Below are 20,988 nucleotides of genomic sequence, written 5' to 3'. Positions count from 1 at the left end.
TGCCTTGGTATTTCTAGCACTTCTCCCTTTATGACAAATTAATGCAAAGTAATTTCCTTCATTAGGGAGCTCAAGGTAAATAATTTGGGGGGACCCTAAGAGGAAGCACCTGTTATTAAGGCAATAGGTGGAAAGAAGTTTAAAGAGATTAGAAAAAAGATCAGTCACACGCGGCAAGTCCGGAGGCTTCTCATGTTTTCAAAATGATTTTTCCTATTTTCTCAAACGACCCTGCGTTTTCTTAGGTATTCAGTTAGATGTCAGGTTAGCAGCTCTCAAGTCCTTCACCTCTTCCTGGGGACTTCATGATCCCTCCCGCCACCCCCACCATTCATCTAGAAGAGGTCTGCATTTCTGCTGCCCCCTCAGACAGAAAATGCCCCCAGTCACACAGCTCTCAAGGGAGGCATTTCTAGTAATTGCTGTATAAAATCCTTTTAAACGTACACATTCTCATGGCACAAATCATTATGGAACTTCAAATTAGCACTGCTATATTTATGGATTTCAATTGATCACCCAGCCCAGAAACTGCCTGCACTGCTCTATCTTCGTAATTTCAGACATGCTCATCATTCTTCCTTCTTGGCCGGTCTGGGAAGCTGGGTTTGCAGTGTCTTCATCAGCGCTTCAGCAGAGCTGCTGAAAGGCATCGGGAGGAGACCTCATCGTCTACAAGGCAAAGCCAGGCCTTTCTTCCCGCTTTGGGATTGTGTACGAGCTGCCTATTAACCATGTACCTCCTCAGCCCGCATTCAAGCCTTAAACACAAACTCACACGATTCTGGGAAAAGAACACCCCCCAGAAAAACACTTCTAATCTATTTTTCAAGTAAAAAAATGGCATTTCTAGTACTTAGCTGTATCTGTCCTGTTTTTTAAATTGGTCTCCAGTTTTTAGCTACATAGGTATTATTTTTTCCTATAAAGGGGGAAACTAGAAAAACTTACAAATAAATAGTAATCCAAGATATGTTTATAAATAGCTAATATTTGAGAGAATACTGTTAAAACTGAGAATATCAATTGTGTTCTCAATTTTTCTTTTCCAAAATTTTAAAGTGCAATTATAAAAAAGTATCTAATGCTTTTTCTTCAATATTCCCCCAAATAAAATGATCTATTTTGCAACCTTCTAGGTGCCCTTTATCTACCATAATTTGTCTTCTTTTATTCTGTTCTAAAATATAGGAGATTTTCTATGTGCCCAGAATACGCTCAAAAGGTTCAAGTAGGAAATGTATTAGAGATGTGGGTTTTCATCTATTTTCTTGAAAGGCTCTGTTTAAATCTATAAGCTCTCTCTAAGAGAATACAATGAAGCCTCTCTAGAGATTATCCGATTTGAAAGCCAGTTATCAAAATAAAGCAATATTATGCTGAATAACAGGTAGCTTCCCGAATAGACAGGACTCACTATAATCTTATCTAAGTTGGGGCCCCACTCAGTGGAATATGCAAGGCTCTTGGTATTTTGCAGAAATTACAAAGTTCCACAAGAAAACCCAGGTTATAGGATTACCCATGTTAGCAGTGTGGTCCTCTTCTGGATACCTGAGGTTGTTGAGGGTAATGTATGTATGCTTCTTAGACCCAGTTCCTTTAAGAAAAGTTTCACATGCAGCTAAGCATGAACTTCATAGTTCATCATCAAGCAATTCAGAAAAGCAATAGCAATGCAACTTGCAGAAAAAGAATTGAAATGCACAAATGGAAAAATGAAAGTGCTACCTTGTTCTTACGAGGAAAAGACGGGAGAATGCTGCTTTGTTTGAACACGGTGGTGACAGCGGCGGCAGTGGTGGTGGTGGTGATTGTGATGGCGGCAGTGGTGGTGGTAATGGTGATGGTGGTGGTGGTGATGGTGGTGGTAGTAGTGGGGGGGGTGGTGGTGATGGTGGTGGCGGTGGTGATGGCGGTGGTGATGGCGGTGGCGATGGCGGTGGTGGCAGTGGCGGTGGTGGTGGCAGTGGCGGTGGTGATGGCGGTGGTGGTGGCGGTGACGGTGATGGTATGGTGGCAGTGGTGGTAGTGTTTGGGTTGGGAACATGGTGCTTCATACCAATGAAAAATACCATCTTGTACTCAGGACAAAGCTTCGGCCATCAGTGAGAAAGAACAGTTACAATGGACAGTTTTTACAGCATGATACCTGTTAGGACAAGTAAAAGCCCCTTCAGTTTAGATTAACAAGAGATATTAATATCGTGCATACACTATGACATGAGTATGGCCTTCCATGCTCAAAGAATCACCAAGCTCATTGTTGCTGGAGAAGCCAGTATTCTTCCCAGTGGTATGAGCCCATGCTTTAGTGATGTACTGCATTCTTCTGCCATGGAGAGAAGATGAAACCAGACAGCATCTGTGAGAACCTACATGTTAGGTGCCCATCAAAAGGAAAAACAGCTCACTAGCTATCACAAGCCAACTGGGACCAAGTCAGGCGAGGCCTTCTCCACATTCCCACCTCTTTCCCCTCAACAACACACAATAATATCTACATATCTACAAGGGAAATTCTCTTATAGATATGACATAGGTAAAGGTTTCTATCCCCATTTAAATAGATGTTTCTATTCACAACCTAAAGGCAAATCCATGGACTGGCTGTCTAGGCTCTCCATGCAAGCTACAGCACAGATGCGCTCTGTTTCAATGAGACCTCTCCTCTAGCTACAGCGATCCTGCTCACTTCCAAGGCCCCCTCCTCCCACGCACTGCCCAAAGCATAAAGTGCAGGCCTTGTGGGAAGAGCAAAGTTCATTTCCTCTTTCTCACTTTCATGAAATATGGCACCACCCAGGATGACCACTTAGGATGCTTCCACATGAAAGCTTGTGGTTTGGGGAACAGGATCACTGTATTCTAGAGGGAAGGGGTTTTCCAAGTACAAATTGGTATTCAGCAGTGTTTAAAAAAAAAAAAAAAAGACAAGACATCAGACAGTGCTCCATCAGTGCAGGAACAGAAGCTACACCATGCTTTGAGGATACAGACAGAATGCTGAAAACAAAGCCTTTTCCCCTAGACAGGTACATGCTGACAAAACACTGCATACAATGGGAACAATGGAAAATGCTTTCCCAAACTAGTTAAACAAATGACAAAAATGAGAATGAAGTCCCCAGCCTTTTCTATTTCAAATTAATTTGGTGTATTAGAAATTTTTTATAAAACGTATTATCTACAGTATTAAATATACACACAGAGAAAACAGAAGGGAATCTGATTATTACTACAGGCCAAGCTGGTGAGGTTTGGTTAGTCAGGTTTTCAGAGCACCTTTAGGAGTAAGAAATGGGGGTAAGGGTAAGGGATTTATCCATCAGCCATTCTTGGTGCTTCTGGAGTGAGTAGCCAGTGTGCGTCTTTAACTAAGGAAGAACTATCTTCAGTCTTTCTAGAAATCACTCCAGGGAAAGTGACAAATGCTTTACTTCCTACAAAGGAACTTTGAGGCCCCCCAAAAAAGGAGTTGTTAGCTTGTTTTCGTGAGCCAAAAAAGGTCGTCTATGAGTAATAACAGACTGGTCACCATGCCACTGCAGGCTTCTAAGTGACCCTTCTCTCATTCCCCACATTAGCGCCAGCTATCAATCCTGATTCTTAATAAAGCAGACTCACTCCCTCAAAGCCTGCACATCGCTACCACCTCCACATCTCACGCAAAAGCAGCCAATCACTGTTCGATGCTTTTCACTCCGCACGCACACTCGGCCGCTTGGTGGTCCTCGCCCCCTCCTTCGCATCCTTGGCCTGTGTGCTTTCCCATGCTGCAGTGATTTCTAACTACTCCTCGCTCCTCAACATTCTGCAATTGCTGCACCTGGCCCCAGCAGCATGCTCAAGTATCTTGCAGCACGATTCTCCACGACCACATTAGCGGTGCTGGCCCTGCAGAACTAACCCTTCAGACTGGCTTGCAACTCCTCATGGAGATCAGATATCCTGTGGCAACAGCTGATTTTTAATCCTCCCTACTTTCAAACAGAAAGCCACTCCAAGACAAATCAGAGTAACCTGATATGGAGACCACATGAAGATGCAAATGCACTGCCGCCACTTCAAGTAATCCTCAAATGCCCGGGGCCGAGAAGGTGCTGAAGGCTGTTTCCAGGCTACTGCCGTACGGAGTGGCCAACCCACACCAAAACCATCCTGAACAAATAAGTCTATTCAATGTTTAAAGCTTTCAGGGAAAGAAGATTTTCTAATTCTTCCCTAGCTTCTACCAAGGTGTTTAGTTGTGCTTGAGGTTTCATCCTTTTTTTTTTTTTTTTGAGTGATTTGCTGTTTATTTTATGAAGCAAGAACTTTTTTCAAAGCAAGACGTAGCCGGGCACAGTGGCTCACACCTGCAATCCCAGCACTTTGGGAGGCTGAGGTGGGTGGATCGTCTGACGTTGGGAGCTTGGGACCAGCCTGACCAACATGAAGAAACCCCATCTCTACTAAAACTAAAAAAAATTAGCCGGGAGTGTGGGCGGGTGTCTGTAATCCCAGTTACTCGGGAGGTTGAGGCAGCAAAATCGCTTGAACCTGGGAGGTGGAGGTTACAGTGAGCCAAGATCGCGCCATTGCTCCAGCCTGAGCAACAGGAGCAAAACTTTGTCTTTAAAAAAAAAAAAAAAAAAAAAAAAAAAAATGGCTGGGGCACAGTGGCTGACGCCGGTAATCCCAGCACTTTGGGAGGCCGAGATAGGCAGATCATGAGGTCAGGAGTTCAAGACCAGCCTGGCCAACATGGTGAAACCCAGTCTCTACTAAAAATACAAAAATTAGCTGGGCATGGTGGTGCATGCCTATAATCCCAGCTACTTAGGAGGCTGAGGCAGGAGAACTGCTTGAACCAGGACCCAGGATGCAGAGATCGCAGTGAGCCGAGATCATGCCACTGCACTCCAGCCTAGCCTACAGAGCAAGACTCCGTCTCAAAAAAAAAACCCACACAAAAAGCAAGATGCTACCTCCCCCTCTTCCCAAACACATATATTGCACACAAATCAGCATTTACAACTTCTGTTTATGAGGTCACACTTGGAAATCTCTCTCTAGGTTACTCTAAGAAACGACAAAGCAGACTTTTCGAGGATATATCCAAACAGGTGGCACCAGGCCACTTTTGATCTTTGATGCCTACAACCCTGGGCCAAATCATCACAGAGACTTATTTTTCTGTCATTATTTTTTTAACAGAAAGAAAACTGCTATATTAAGTATGATGCTATTTTTAGCCTAAATGTCACAGCTTCATTTTAAATCCCAACAACTGTTAGAGGTATGCACATGTGTTCACTAGAGATCCCATTTCCCTGTATTAAGTTTCACTCAAACAGAAACAGGTGGACTTAAACTAATAAGAAAAAAACCCAGCACCAGTGAATGCTTTAATGTTGCCAGAGTAAATGTCTTTGATCACTTGCTGCTCAGAGAAGGTCCTTCAGTGGTACCCTTCCCTCCATATGCTCTTACGGGTTGGGCTAACAGAGAGCCAATGTAAAACTCATCAGAGAGCTACCATTTTAAGTGGAAATGGTAGCAATGGATTATTTAAAAACAGTCATCTCTTTAAATTTATGCCTGAGGTTGCAATTTTTTGAATTTTTGTAATCAGACCTTGACGATGGCTTTGTGCAGTAAGATATAAGGAACTCCCACATGCTGAGCGTTCCAACAATGGAACATGAGGCATAAGTGGCTACGGTTCAAAGAAACTTGCTCTATTGCTAGGATTACCTAGAAAGGCTCTTTCGCAATTCAATTTGTAAAATTTAGTAGCAACAGAATAGACTCATACCATCGAACTAGATAAAGGCCAGTCTAGCCCATGGCCATCAGAGGAGAAATGTTTATACCCTATAAAATAAAAAGTCCAGAGAAAAAGAGTCTTTCTGGGGAATGTAACTCTAAGAGCTCTTAAAATTCTAGCTAACCAGAATAAGGTCCCAGGCAAAGAGAAGGGATCCAAATAGAAGCAAATAAAACCAACATAAACCTGACAGTTAAGGGAACCCATATTTTTAAATTTAAGGCTGGGTCTGCTTGCAACCCAATTACTCCCTAACAGCTACAGTTTCACCAAAGTCATTCTGTACTGAAATATGGAATAATGCTTTCAGTGGAAAGAGTGGACTGAAAGCATGTGAATACTGATTACAAGCATGAAAAAGAACAATATGCACGCTCATGGCAGCTTAAACATTTAAAATGACAGATTAATATTTAAATTGTTTCTTCCTTTAGAAATTGCTTGACAACAAAACAAAATTTTTGTTTCTGGAACCAAATTCCAGGGCTAATAACAAAAGTTGAGTTTCTGGTGCACATTCAGGGCAGACTGGACTTTGCGGATTTGGAGGAAATTTTGAGGCTCGTGCTGCGTTTCAGTTTTGCAGGCCTAGCTTTTTCAACATTGTTTGGATTGCATCTTCAAAGAACTTCTTGAGAAGAAAATCAGAATTACTTGCATTTTAAGTGCAAGCCACATGGCACAATTGAGGGAGATAAATCAGAAATTCCCAAATACGAAGCACACATGCAGGCAAGAATCTGGCCAGCTGACTTCCTCTAAATAAATGCCTGTCTAATAAAATATTGTCAATGGCATACAGATGACTGTTAAAGGACCTGAAGCCATTTACTTGGAGTTCTGGAACTCATTAAATGCGTTTCTTCATGCTAAAAGAATTTCTTGCGTTTTTATTTTACCCTTAACAAGCAGCGGCAAAGGCAACCACAAAAGGATCTAAAATTTACATATTTTGAAATAACATCCAACAAAAGACATTAATGCAAGGGGGCCCTGGAATAGCCAAGAGTGGCTTTAAGACTTGTGTTTCTATAGGGCTTGTCTTCCACTCACAACCTTATGGTAGCATGTCACAGAGCAGCTAGGGGGTGGCTAGTATCCAAACGCTTGGGTCCCCTGTTGAGTCAGGAGGCCCCTACACTAGCTATTGTCCTAGAAGGATTGGGTGAGAGGTCTCAGGAAACCCTTTGGAAATCTGAATGCATTCAGAAGTCTCTGATATCTGCTCCCTATTTTCACACCCAACCCCACCTCTGGCCTTCCTCCACTCTTGGTTCAACTTTATGTACACGCATGTCTTTCTTAAGCTAGAATGAAATCTGCAGGCTGGGGAAAGACCTGAGGACTGGAGTCTCCCATGGGTCAGAAGGCATGGAGAATGGCACAGGAGATGCTACTGGCTTTTCCTGATGGAGCTCTTCACAGTTACTATGGGGAGACCCCATCATCTCAGCAAATGTGCTCTACCAGGCTCAAAGAATGTCTAATTGGAGTCTGGCCAATGTTATGGAATCTTTATTAGCATAGGACAAGCTTCTCTTGAGGCAAGCAGTGACTACTCATAGCACATCAGGATGTATGATAAATAGCCTTTAAACAAACTATAAGCACCATTTATTACACCAGGATTGCTGCTTTTGTAAATACTGGCCAAGAAGCAGAAATTGAGTTGCTTGCCTGGTACAAAACCAATGAGGGAAAAACTCTATGAGAAACTCTTAAAGTGAAAAATCTTGTCAATATAGAACTGAGTATACTGCCATTGATCAACTGCTCTTGAAACACTTCAGATAAAAATCACTGCTGTAGGAAAAAGCAAAACAAAATAATTATTGGAGCGTGTTTTGCTTTGGGATGCTTACATTTGACGATTCCTGTCATATGCTGTGTAAGTTCACACCTAGCGCTCAATCACATTTCATTATCAGACTGCTGTATAGTTCGAGGGGAAAAAAATTCATTTGAACAAACCACTTTTACAAAGAAATCACAGGATTCCACACTTGGTTCTGTTTAACACACTTCACTCAACACTCATATAGCATATTGACATTTTTTTCTATGTCTGAATAGATTATGCAAAAATGTGTTATAACTGCAAAACCCTCAATATAAAAAAACCCAACAATATAAAAAAAAAGTAGTTCTTCCCACCTATTATGGCCTGTAATTGGCTAAGTAAAGTCTGCTTCATCACTAGTCTCCACATCTGATTTGAATTATTAATTCATATAAGACTCTCCAAAATTAAAATACTGAATCAAAAAGCTCTGATTGCACCAAGATATCACATAGACTGAAAAAGTGAAGTCTAGAGCCCAGGTTACAGTTTCAGCTTTGTCATGCAACAGCTGTTTCACTTATGCAAAGTCACTTAACTTTTTCAGAACAAGAAAAGCAGCTTTGCCCAGAGGAACCTCTGAGGTCCCTTCCAGTTTAAAAATTCTATGATTCTGTTAAAGATATAAATTTAAAGCAAGATGTAAATAGACTACTTCAATGAACAACTCTCAAACTATCCAACAATCAGTTTGATTCAATCAAATGATTAGGAAAACAAAGCAAGTCTGTATAAAAACAGATTAAGTGTTCAGACTCTAAAACCGACTTCTGGACATTCATGTGGACAGATAATTGTTTGTGAATGCAGGGAGTCGATACTTCTCCGTTTTCTATGCTGCTGCCAAATTCTACTTGGTCTCCTAAGCATGCTCGGTTCTTCCCCTGTGATCAGGTCATGTGATAAGCCCAGTGAGGCCCTGGCATGGAGATGCATCAGGGCACTATTGTCGTTAGGACTCTTTTAAAATAATTTTGTAGTTACTTAGAATCTACAAAATTCTATTCTACAATTTATCTTTTCGTGGTGGCTGTTAAAAAAAAGTACCTAAGGCTGAAAAGTACAAATCACAGGCATCAAGAAAAGCAGTTCATTTGTGGTATTTTTCTTACTCTGCAAGCAAGCCAAAAATTTAGCTAGCACTTTTACTGTATTCCACTAGATTCTAGAAGGCCTGGGTGAGAAGTGACCCTGGCTGCCCAATACAAACAGCTGCGAAGTTCAGGGAGCACTCAAGAGCAATGAGAGCAAAATCTGTAGGGTCAGGGGTCAGGCATCACTAATTCTGAAAATATCTCAGGAAATTGCAATGTGCAGCTAAGGCAGAGAAACTTCAAGTGAAAACCAGGCTCTTTAATCTAAAATGCAGGACTGCTGGGTGAAAGGCAGTGACACTGGTGGGCAAGATTTAAAAAGAAGTCAATCTCTCTCTACTTACACTTTCTTTTTTTCTGGCTCAGACAAACATCCAAGCATCATTGTTCCCAAGAGAGGATATTGTTAGTAAGAGTGTGAATGGTAAGACTGTAAACTAACCCACAGCAATGGTGCTGGAAAACAGTCCTCCACGCTGTCCACGATTTAAAGGCCGGCATTTAGTTTGCTGACCTACTGCTGACAATGGTGCCTATTTCAAGGTGTTTCTCTTCCCTGCATCCCCGCTCAGTAGTACTGCAGTTTCAGAAAGAGATTTTGAGAGGGAGAACTGTATTTCTTAAAACATAACAATATGATCCACCAAGGCAAACCGAAACCAAACCAGAAACCCAAGTAGACAATTCATGAAGATTTGACTTTTCTAGTATTTCCTAAGAAGCCTGGGAAGCAGAAATAACCCCAAATTCTCCCATTAAAATACTCACTATTCTTGACTAATGATTTCACCAACACAATCACAACTAGCTATCGATTTCCATTTGGCTTTGAATAGTGTCAATTCTTCACTTCACAAGGCATGGAAAGAGCAGCTCTCCTGTTAAAGAAGGGGAGAACAGGAAACCGATCCCTTTCCTACAGTCTCAAGGATGCTTCAGTTCAAACTCTCAACCAGGAGGGCAATCTGCATACATAATTGAACATACACAGAAAATTGCCATATAAATATAACACACTATACAGACGATTGGATTCATAATAAAGTGTTTTTTTCCTAGCCTTCAACCAGCAAAATAAACAAGCTCCTAGGAACCTGCCATTAGGACTTGATGTTCATCTTGTCCACCTTTTCTGGAAAGCAAGCCACTTGTGTGAAGTTTTGTTTTTCTTAACGATTTTAGAAGTCAGGCAGGCCCCTTCAAACATGTGCCTGCACAAAACCTCCCCTAACAAATGTAGACTACCAATGAATGAGTCACTAGAACAGACCATCTCCATGGAAACCCTGGTCTCCTGACCCCAGGTTGCTCATGGTTGAAGACTTGCCTCCTCACCTCCTCACTCATCCTCCTCCTGTTCCTCACTCAAACGCAGGCCAGCCAAGGACCCCCTGCTTCTCAGCAGGGACGGGGAACACAGCACTGCGGGGTTACCGAACACGAGGGGGTGGCTCCCGAGGCTGAGCATCTCAGAGTCTGACTCACTGGACTCAGTCCCACTGCTGCTGGAGCCCTCGGTCACCTGCAGGGGTGCCAGCTGCCTCACCATGCCACGGGCACACACCAGCTGTGCGGCGGGGACCTTGGAGGCTGCGCCCATGGGAGGGGTGCCATTAGCCAGCCTTCCACCCTCGGGAGCAGCTGCGCCGGCCTGCCCTTCCTTCCCACGGCCACCAAGGCCATCCATGGCCTCCGGGGTAAATGCCACCTGGCTAAGGATGAGTGGATCTGTCTCTGACTTATTATGCCTATGGGGAAGATTCTGCAAGTAAGGTTTTGGCAAGGTTGGGGAACAGTGTTCATGAGGAGGACCCTGTCCGGGGAGAGTGTCTTTCCCTATACTCCTCTCCCTACGGTCATGTCCATTTTCAGAAACATAGCCTTGAGACCCAGTTCTGTCCCAACTCATATTTGGACTTGAACTTCTGCTGCTGGGAGACAAGGGGGTGGCCAGGGGGCTGTGACCAGCCGAGCCCTTGAACATTTCATCTATGAGAGAGCTGTGCCTTGGGAGTCTAGGGCTCCCGCTCATATCAAAGGTAATGTCTGCCGAATCATCATCAAGGAATTCTCTGGAAGGAGGCCGGGAGGACTTTGCAGAGTGCGGGGAAGCCCTACGCCTAGCCTCTCCGCGCGCCTCGTCCCTGGACAGCAGGTAGACACCGCTGGTCAGATCACCCTCATCATTGTCATTTGTTTGGGACCGGGACCGGGACGCTCGTTCTCTAAGCAGGTCGTATTCGCTATCTACGTCACTGCAGTCAATGAAAGGAATGGAAGTGCTGCTGCCTCTAGCAGCCCGGGATGCTGGACCTGTGCTTGGCTGCGGGGGCTGAGGTTTACTCTGCTGGGTCCTATCCTTAACGACCTCCTCCTCTTCCTCCGGGGGCGCCGAGGCGGCTCCGTCCGCCGGCTTGTTACCCGCGGGGCTTCTCCTCGGCGTGGGGCTCGGGTGCGGCCCCGGCTCCCCGGGGGGAAGCTTCGGCTCCTTTCCCTGCTGGCAGCTCTGGGTCCCTGGAGATTCGGCCCCTTCTCCAAACGTCAGGCTGGTGCTCTGCTGAGACTGGTGAGGTGGGGAAAAGGGGAGGGAGACGGAGAAGAGGCAGACTGTTACAGAGGGAGGCTGAGCACAGAAGGGGAGAGCCAGGGTCTCCTGGGACAACACCCCAGACCTCTGCAGCAGGTGGAGGCCCCGAAGCGCTGACCTAGCAGCAATCACGGAAGCACATCTGGGCATGATCCAGAAGGTTCCTTCAGGGCATGGTGGCTGACAGCACTGTTCCCTGCAGCACAAGTCAGGCTCGGTCTCCGCTTTCCAGGACCCCACTAACTCCCCACTAACTCATGCTGGGATTTGCTTTTCTTTTTTCTTTTTTTTTTGAGACAGAGTCTTACTCTGTTGCCAGGTGCCAGGCTGGAGTGCAGTGGTGCGATCTCGGCTCACTGCAACCTCCGCCTCCCACATTCAAGCGATTCTCTTGCCTCAGCCTCCCAAGTAGCTGGGATTACAAGCACGTGCCACCACACCCAGCTATTTTTTGTATTCTTGGTAGAGATGGGGTTTCTCCACGTTGGTCAGGCTGGTCTCAAACTCCTGACCTTGTGATCTGCCTGCCTTGGCCTCCCAAAGTGCTGGGATTATAGGTGTGAGCCATCGTGCCCGGCCTCTATTCTTTTTTTTTCTTTCTTTTTTTGGAGGGAGAGACAGTGTCTTACTCTGTCATCTAGGCTACAATTCAGTGGCATCATCACAGCTCACAGCAGCCTGGACCTCCTAGGCTCAAGCGATCTTCCCACGTAGCTGGGACCACAGTTCTGCATCACCATGCCCAGCTAATGTTTTAAAAATGTTCTGTAGAGACGGCATCTCCCTGTGTTATCCAGGCTGGTCTTGAACTCTCGGTATCAAGTGATCCTCCTACCTCAGCCTGCCAAGCAGCTGGGACCACAGGCATGTGCCACCAAACCTGGTTAATTTTTAAAATTTTTTTAGAGACAGGGGTCTCTCTACATTGCCCAGGCGGGTCTTAAACTTCTCGGGTCAGGTGATCCTCCCACCTTGGCCTCTCAAAGTGCTGGGATTACAGGTGTCAGCCACCACGCCCGCTCATGTTAAGCTTGTAAAGCTTCTATGGAACAAGACGGTCCTTCCAGCCCACAGGGGGTCTCCAGGGAAGGGTGGGCAGGCACATCAGGGACTCCTGAAGGCAAGCTGACACAGTCATCAGAAAAACTACAAGGGACGTGTGTGCTTATATTTCTCAGGGCAGCCTGAGGGGGAAAGCAGTTTTTTCTGGATTCACATGATGAAACCTCCTTCATCTTTTTCCCCAAGTTTCTTTTTTATCTTTTGGAGAAAGCCCTGAAAACTTACCCAGAGGCCAACTCCAGGGAAAATGAGCTTTTGCCACCCTCAGAACAAGTGATAATGTTTCTCACTGCCAATTGTGGTCACTGCCCGGTAATAAAAGCTCTGGGAACTCTCTGGCCAGTTCTGTGCCAGCAAAGGCTCTGGCCTTGGCACCAGACAGGAGCTACACCTACTGGTTACAAAGCAAGTCCCCATCTCTTCCCAAGTGGACCCCCATCTCTTCCCAAGTGGACCCCTTCAGCTGGAGAGCCAATCTGAGCTCTACCCACCGCAGGGATGGCTCCACCGCTGAACTGAGTTCTCAGCGGCTTAGAGCGCAGCATGGGAGACCAGAAGGCAGCGGAAAACGCAACAGATACCAGGGCCTCTGAGCCCAGGCTGTGTCTGGTCAAAGCTCAGGCCCATAATCAGATTCTCATCTGCTAAAAACCCCAACAGAAGGGACAGAGAACCAGGAAGCCCACTGTGAAGCCCAGGGCTCCTTGGAGGAAGTGTAGGGAAAAGCAGCGTTATCACAGGACAGCGCCATCACTGACCTGGTCCGGTGCTTCTGAATTCAGCTCTGTAGGCTGTGAAGCAAGGCTCCGGATGGAATGAATCTTGCTGTGCTTCCTGGGAAAAATCACACAAGATCGTTAAGGTTAGGTGAGGTTTTCCTTTGTTTCTTTTTTCTTGGTTTTAAATGAAACAAAGGTCCTTTTGTTGGAAGCATTAGTGCCTTCCTCAATAATGATAGTACCCAGAGCCGCTTTTTCAAATGCTACTTGGAAACAGATACAGGGTCATCCTTTGATAGCACTTGTATGGTTCAAGGGTAATTTAAATCTTGGAGAAGTTCTCAGAAGCCCTTGTTGTAGTTCTCATAGTGCAGCTGGTGAAGAAACATTTAGTACCGAAGCAGAACCTTTCTAGTTCAGGGTAAAGTCACAGAGGAGGGAGGACTTGGCTGGGCCCTCCCATGCTCTGAATGCAAGCTATGGTCTGACAATATGAAATCAATTCATGTACCTTAGGTAATTATTTTCTAGATCAGTTTTATAATAGAGGCAATTAACATGCGTCAGCTCACTTTATCAAAGTGGTAAGTTCAGAGGCAAAGGCCTGGGCTCAACAGTAGAAGAAACGGACTTTACCAGCATCTTGACACACGTCTTTCATCTCTTTCCTTCTAGGTCTGCCTATTCCTCTTTTCCCTATCAATCAAGCACTGACATTTTCAGGTCCTGAAATGCGTGCAACTGTATAAATATGATTATATTCCCAGGCACATCCAGCTCTTCTTCAAAATACTCCGGGCTAGCACAGAAAAGCTCTGGAGATCCACATTCTGAATCGGAGAGAGAACTGGGCTACTTCTTACATGGTCTTCAAATACTAACCATTGATTGCCCAAGGAAATTACGAGATTCATCTCCAGACGTGCCTGCAAGAAAACCTCCTGAACATGACATTTTTGGAGAAAGGGCATGGGAAACCACCACAGATTTGCAGTAGAAGGAAGATGCAAGGATGGCCACAGAAGCAGGTTTATTTCAGCAAAATCAAAACGCAACTCTGAAATAACCTGGAAGTTTCCCAATAGGGAATCAGAAATACAGTGCAGTATCTTCATACTGCTGGATGGCCCTCAGATCTCAAAAAACAGGCAGTATTAAAAAGCAAGATGCAGAATTATATACAGTACAAGAGTACTCATATGAATGAGAAGCACACACTCAGAGCAGTTCCTTTTCTTTTCTGTTTTTGAGATAGGATCTCGCTCTGTGGCCCACGATCTTGGCTCACTGCAACCTCAACCTCCCAGGCTCAAGCAATTGTCCCACCTCAGCCTCCCAAATAGCTGGGACCACAGGCGTGTGCCACCACATCCAGCTAATTTTTTTTTTTCTTTTTTTTGTAGAGACGAGGTTTCGCCATGTTACCCAGGCTGGTCTCAAACTCCTGAGCTCAAGTGATCCACCCACTTCCCATCCCAAAATGTTGGGATTACAGGCCTGTGCCATCACGCCCGGCCTCCAGAGCAATTCTACGGACTCTTTCGGGATGCAGTAATATGTATACAGAAAGGCGCCTAACTTTGGCAGCTGCCTCTGGGGAGAGGAGAAGGGAAATGACCAGAGCTGGTGGTTCCAGGGGATTTTGGCCATGTCTGTAACGAGAGCTGCAAATCAAAGAGGAAGAAAAAACCAAGCCCAGAAACAAATGTGCCCAACTGTTGTTGGCTGTTAATTCTAAATAGCAGGAATTTGGGTGTTTACTGACTTCTCTGTACTTTAATTTTTAAACATACAAAAATGAAAAAGGAAAAAAGACTTTTAAAAACCCTACATGCACTAACTAGTGCCTGAGGCCCCATCCTTGGCTCCTTCACCCCGCTCGGGTTCTGCTGCTCTGCCCTGGAGGCCTGGGTTTGGGAGCTGGCTGGCCAGAAGCTGCTTAGCAGCTATGAGACCTGGGCTACTTATTTAGCCTACTGGGGACTCAGTGTCTCCATCTTTATAAAGGGAATAAAAGAACACGGACCTCACAGAGTTAGGGTGAATCAATGAGGTCACACAGGCCCAGTGCTTGGAACAGCCTGGCACACACTAAGAGCTGTACGTGTTGGATAACAACGACGACAACAATATTGTTAATAAATCCTGTTTCTGGCTGGGCATCGTGGCTCTTGCCTGTAATCCCAGCACTTTGGGAGGCCAAGGCAGGAAGATGGCTCAAGCTCAGGAGTTCGAGACCAGCCCTGCCTTATAGGGAGACCCCATTTCTACCAAAAACTAGCTGGGAGTGGTGGTGGGCGCCTGTGGTTCCAGCTACTTGGGAGGCTGAAGTGGGAGGATCGACTGAGTCCCAGAGGCTGAGGCTGCAGTGGGCTGTGATCACACCGCTGCACTCTAGCCTGGGCGACAGAGCAAGACCCGGTGTGAGAAAAAAAAAAATCCTGTTTCTGTTCCAGATTTACTTTATTTAATTAAAAAGTTCATAGACATACTTTCAATACAAATCCCGAAATGTCGAAGGACTCAGCAGTGAGCTCGTTTTTAAGATGCTTCATCCCCCGTGATGTCCTGAGCCCTTCTCTCCTTCCCGTTACTAACGTCCTCTCCGCCTCCCCTGGTCCTCTCTATTGTCTTCTCATCTCACTCTTGAGGGTGTGCCCCTGGGCCCTAAAATCTTCCTCTCGAACACTGGACTTGCTGAGCGTGACTGTGAGACTGTCATTTACAACTCAAGAGTCATCAGGTCTGAGGTCTGTGTGAAGAAACATTTAGCAGCCACAAGCTGTTAACTGGCGAGTCTGAGCTTCTCAGACTGGAAGCAGCATCGAAGCTTCTCTTACCTTTCAAACTGCACCTTCTTATGTCCTCCTTCTTTAACATAGTCGAGAACCTGCTTCTGAGTCCGACCACTGAAACAGAGACCAGGACAGGAAAGGGGAGAAACACCAAGGCATTCTCATTGAAACACACAAATGACACTTCAGTGGCTTCCCTTCCCCTCCTCCCCTAGCTGGGAGAGACGCAGGTTTTGTCAGTTAGCCGGGGCTAAAAGCAATCCTAACAGACTGTATTTTTGGGTCCATTCAGTCTCTTGATATTTTCCTTGAATATACAGAAAAAAATGTTCAATTAAGCCCACTTGATAACTGTGTTTGGTTACTAAGCAACCATCAGAGCCTGTACCTTTCATGAAGGCAGGGGTCACTGGGCTCAGCGCCTACAACAGTACTTGACGCATGGCAGATGCTCAACAATTTGTGGAAAAATAAATGAAAAAGTTAACCAATGACGTGCAAGTCCACATATCATTCAATGAAGCAACACCAAATGTTAACAAGACACCCATATTTCTACAGAGAGAGGAAATCCTTTCTGAGCTAACGACTCCCGCTGGGAGTTTATCATGACAGTGGCTTTGCCTAGTGCCTCTCTGCTATTCAAACAGAGCCCACTGGGATTACGATGCAAGCCCCCCCGCCCCCGCCGCTCAGCCATAGCTCCCAGAAGCCAAGAGTTCACCTCCCCTCCCTGCTGTGTGTCACAGCGGCTGTGAGAGGCGGGAGGAAAAATGTGCACCCAGCAAACGGAGGCGTGAGCGGGCGACCTCACCTGAATCGAAATGATGACCCCCGGCTAAAGAGGACAGGCTTGGGCTTTGGTTTGGGCTCTTCAAAAAGCCTGAAGAAGGCATGATGTTCCACGCAGATTTTCCAGAAGGACTTGCAGAAATCCCGACTGGCCATCAGGAATTCCAAGGTATCCTGGTACGCGCTCTAAAAAGGGCAAATACAGCATTGTTTTTTTCCCATTACCCACAGATATGCCATTGAAATAGGAGAAAAGGGGCAGAAGATAGATTTGTCCGATAAAGTGCAACGTTCCATACTAAAACAAGTTTGCATTGTGTATTTTATGATAGGATGACCATAAATGCAAAGATTTAGTAAACTATAGTTTTTTTTTGGAGACAGAGTCTCACTCTGTCACCCAGGCTAGAGTGCAGTGGTGCGATCTCGGCTCACTGCAACCTCCACCTCCCAAGTTCAAGCGATTCTCCTGACTCAGCATCGGGAGTAGCTGGGACTACAGGCACATGCCACCAGGCCAGGCTCATTTTTTTATTTTTAGTAGAGACGGGGTCTTACCACGTTGGCCAGGCTGGTCTCGAGCTCCTGATCTCAGGTGATCTGCCCGCCTCAGCCTCCCACAGTGCTGGGATTACAGATGTGAGCCACCATGCCCAGTCAACTGCAGTTATTCTTAAGGATACAATGCAGTCCCTATTCCATCATTTTCCTCCTCACAGAATCTCTTAGACGAGTGACAGAAACAGCCGCGCAGCTTCAGTGGAAGTGACACCATTTTTTGACAGAATCCACATACAAATTATATTTACTTGGCTTACATTTCCTTGAAAAACAAAGCCCAAATACTGAAACTCCCTTTCTGCCTCCTTAAAACAACTGAAACACAACGTTCGTCCTCTTCCTCACACTTTGTATCAACAGTGACTCTTCCAACGTTTCTCTGTAAAGGAGCCCACAGCTCGAGGCAACCGGAAACTACACAGGACATCAACATTTTTTTTTTTCTGGAGCACAAAAATGTCACTCTCGGCTGAAAAAAATCACGTCCTTTGACTGTGGAAAGGGGATCTGGAAATCTTCTACCCCCATTCTGAATGCTTCCAAATGAAGTGGCCATATTATATAAACAAAAGTCACTACCATCAGCATTCCCAGCAGTTCCAACTATTTTGGGGGATCTCACAGTTTTGGGTGGATCCAATTTACAAAGAAGCTGTGCTGCAGTTCTTCATTTATAAGGAAGCTTTTTGAACTTCAGTCAATTTTTCCATGGAAAACCATTTAAAATGGGGCTATGCTTCCCAGGTCAGGCCATGAGAGCCTACTGGGCCCAGGCTGCAGCTAGACTCTAAGCCTAGATTGCCGCTTCCCATCTCTTTTCCCAGGGGAAAAAGAACTCTATGTGCTGGCTGCGGACACATGCCCAGGACACCTCACCCACCTCCTCCGTCACCATTTCCAGCAGACAAAGATGCTGCTGTTCCTCCCTTCCCGCCCCAGTCCTGGCATGGGCCACAGTGTTAGGCAGTTTATGGGAAGTAAGTGGGGAAGGGAACCTAATCAGCCCATGAAAATGAGCTCTACTGGGGGCTTAGGGCTGCCGGCAGGGCTTGGGGACTTAGTCTATGCCTGGGGTAGGGTGGGAGCCTGAATGGGATCTGCAGCTGTAGCCTGGGGCTGGATCAACTCAGGTTGCTTGTCGGGAGGGGCTGCCTGGATCTGGGCAGGGAAATGACCCTCTCCCCAGGTATACATTCATGCAGTTCCTTTATGCTCTCTGTTTACCAAGGATGACAGCCGTAGCATTACCGACCATCCCCATTTGGATACATCTGTCCTAGAGACGCTTGGTTTTCATGTGGACAAAAGCACCTGGGTAGCACTGATCACAAGTTCAGTGGAAGCCCTGCCAAGCACAGACCTCCACCCCTTGCAGGACACAAGCCATCCGATGGCTCAGCAGGTCCCCTCTCCCGCCGGGACCACTTACGTTGGCATCTGGCCGGAGCTTGATGAGAAAGCGCTTCCTCTTGAAGCTCAGCTTCCGCACCTTGGCCCAGTTGAAGGCATTGATCTTAGTGAAACCCTAAAAACAAAGACAGTAGCAGTAAGCCAGAAAATGCGTAACAAGCAGCCTGGAAGTCGGTCTGCTTTGCTTACAGGAGCTAACGGCAGAGGATTGGCAGGCGACTGCTCAGGAGAGATGGCTTCTGCAGAGAATTCACAGGATCTGTGGCTATCAGATGATCCCTGTTTCTGCAGCATTTCTCACTGATTATAGGATATCGGCATTCAAACTAAGTCTTCCTCCAGGGAGAGAAGAAACTAGCCAAGGTAATGATGAAAAGAAAGATAAATAGAAATAAAAACCATGACAACCACTACAGTCATGAGCTGCCAGGACTTACGAAGGGCCAAGTACCATCCCGAAGGCTTTATACACCGTATCTTAACAACCCTTATATGATAAAACCCAGCAAGATGGATTTACTAGCTTCATTTTATAGACATGGAAACTGCAACATGGACATATTTTAATTTGCCCCAAATCACACAGTTAATGTGGCCGAAAGAGACTTCCAAGCACATGCTATACTGGCAGCTATAGTGCATTCAGCAGGTTTACAATCAACTCCCTGCTTCAACCACCCTGGTCTAGCTCCTGGGCCCATCAAGCTTCCAACAGCACCAGCAAAACGATGAGAGGCCAGGCCTGCCCTGCATCTTCAAGACCAGCGCAGTCTCTGGGCGGGGCTCACACATCCTCATCACCTTTGGCAGCCAGGTGGAGAAACAGTGGGCAGCTGCCAGACACCAACTCCCATCTGCCCAGCCTCGGCTGAAATCAGAATTCCTATGCAGCCCACTGGAACACCAGGCCCATTCATTCAATGTGGCAAGAATGAAACAATCGGGCACCGGCAAACAGATGGATTCCGAGACACAGGCTTTGCACGTGACGGCATTAGCCAGGTATTCCCCATTCTTAGGGACTGTGTCAAACACAATCAAAGCACATGAATTCAATTGTGAGACACCTCTTTTCCTTCTCAATACTTTTTAGAAATGGTTCAGGGTTGCGATTTGAAATTTAAGGACGGTACTGAAAACTCCACTTGGCTTTATTGTTGTATTTCTTTTTTGAGACGGAGTCTTGCTCTGTCGCCCAGGCTGGAGTGTAGTGACGTGATCTTGGCCCACTGCAACGTCTGCTTCCTGGGTTCAAGCGATTCTCCTGCTTCAGCCTCCCAAGTAGCTGGGATTACAGGCGCCCACCACCACGCCTCGTTAATTTTTGTACTTTTAGTAGAGACGGGGTCTCACCATGTTGGCCAGGGTGGTCTCAAACTCCTGCCCTCAGGTGATCTGCCTGCCTTAGCCTCCCAAAGTGCTGGGACTACAGGCGTGAGCCACCGAGCCTGGCCAATTGTTTTCTTATCAGGTACTCAGAGGTTATACATGCAGGTCCAAAAACTGTCAAGAAAAAACCTGCCTTGAATACCATACTGCTCTCACAACGTCACTCCCTACTACCTGGTAGGAAGCCCAATCTAACTCTTCTTGGGACGTGATTCTATAATAATTATGTTATCATAAACTTCCAATGCATGAACAGAAAATCCCTGGAATGTTTTTGATAAAAGATGAGGGGTAAATAGAAGCAAACTTGGAAGAGCTCACAAAAGGGTTTTAGGTCCTGAACATATCTACAACTTCCTAACTGGGTGAAATCTGATCCTATTTCATGAAAAAGGCAGGTGCTTTCTCTATTTTCATTTGAAACGTAAGTGCAGTTTACCTGCTTGTGTTGAAAAGGAATGTGCTGAACAGCCTTTTGAGGGTGGTGAATATGTTCATTATCTTGGTTATATTGGTAATTTTACAGGATATACATATATATAATGAAAACCTATCAAACTGCACACTTCAAATGTGTGTACTTTCTTGTATGTAAACAATACTTCAATAAGCCTATTAAGAAGCACTGATCAATGAAACAGTCCAAAAGCAGAGTGATCAAGAGAACACACATTTTAGAGTGCAGAGAATCACTATGTCCTTAAGTAGAATACAAGTAAGAATTCAAGTGCAGTATGTGTTTTACTACAAAACTGCAACAATGTGGCTTTTTTTTTTTTTTTTTTTTGAGATGGAGTCTCACTCCGGCGCCCAGGCTGGAGTGCAGTGAGGCCATCTCACCTCACTGCAACCTTTGCCTCCTGGGTTCAAATGATTCTCCTGCCTCAGCCTCCTGAGTAGCTGGGATTACAGGCACATGCCACCACA

At 45.6% G+C, this 20,988-nt stretch overlaps 1 protein-coding gene across 6 annotated transcripts in view; it reads right to left on the bottom strand.

Moving 5' to 3' along the window:
• Window positions 1-20,988, bottom strand: part of FARP1 (FERM, ARH/RhoGEF and pleckstrin domain protein 1) — a 319,198-nt gene that overhangs the window by 47,212 nt on the left and 250,998 nt on the right. For 4 of the 6 annotated variants that reach the window (XR_004268890.1, XM_032277520.1, XM_032277519.1 and 1 more), the window contains exons 9-13: window positions 18,692-18,787; window positions 16,724-16,887; window positions 15,955-16,023; window positions 13,154-13,229; window positions 11,060-11,309 (exon numbers count right to left, since the gene is read on the bottom strand). Coding sequence is in view for 5 of the 6 variants with exons in the window: in XM_032277520.1 (XP_032133411.1) it covers window positions 11,060-11,309; window positions 13,154-13,229; window positions 15,955-16,023; window positions 16,724-16,887; window positions 18,692-18,787 (655 nt within the window). In the remaining variant the exon portion in view is untranslated. The remainder of the gene's footprint in view (window positions 1-11,059; window positions 11,310-13,153; window positions 13,230-15,954; window positions 16,024-16,723; window positions 16,888-18,691; window positions 18,788-20,988) is intronic. The other 2 variants (XM_032277522.1, XM_032277523.1) reach the window with 1 other exon arrangement.

This window comes from Sapajus apella, unplaced genomic scaffold, assembly GCF_009761245.1.
Source record: "Sapajus apella isolate SASKATOON/1434 unplaced genomic scaffold, GSC_monkey_1.0 scaffold9, whole genome shotgun sequence".
NCBI lineage: Eukaryota > Metazoa > Chordata > Mammalia > Primates > Cebidae > Sapajus > Sapajus apella.
Note: the sequence above shows the minus strand (reverse complement) of the source record. Positions and strands in the feature narration are given on the sequence as shown.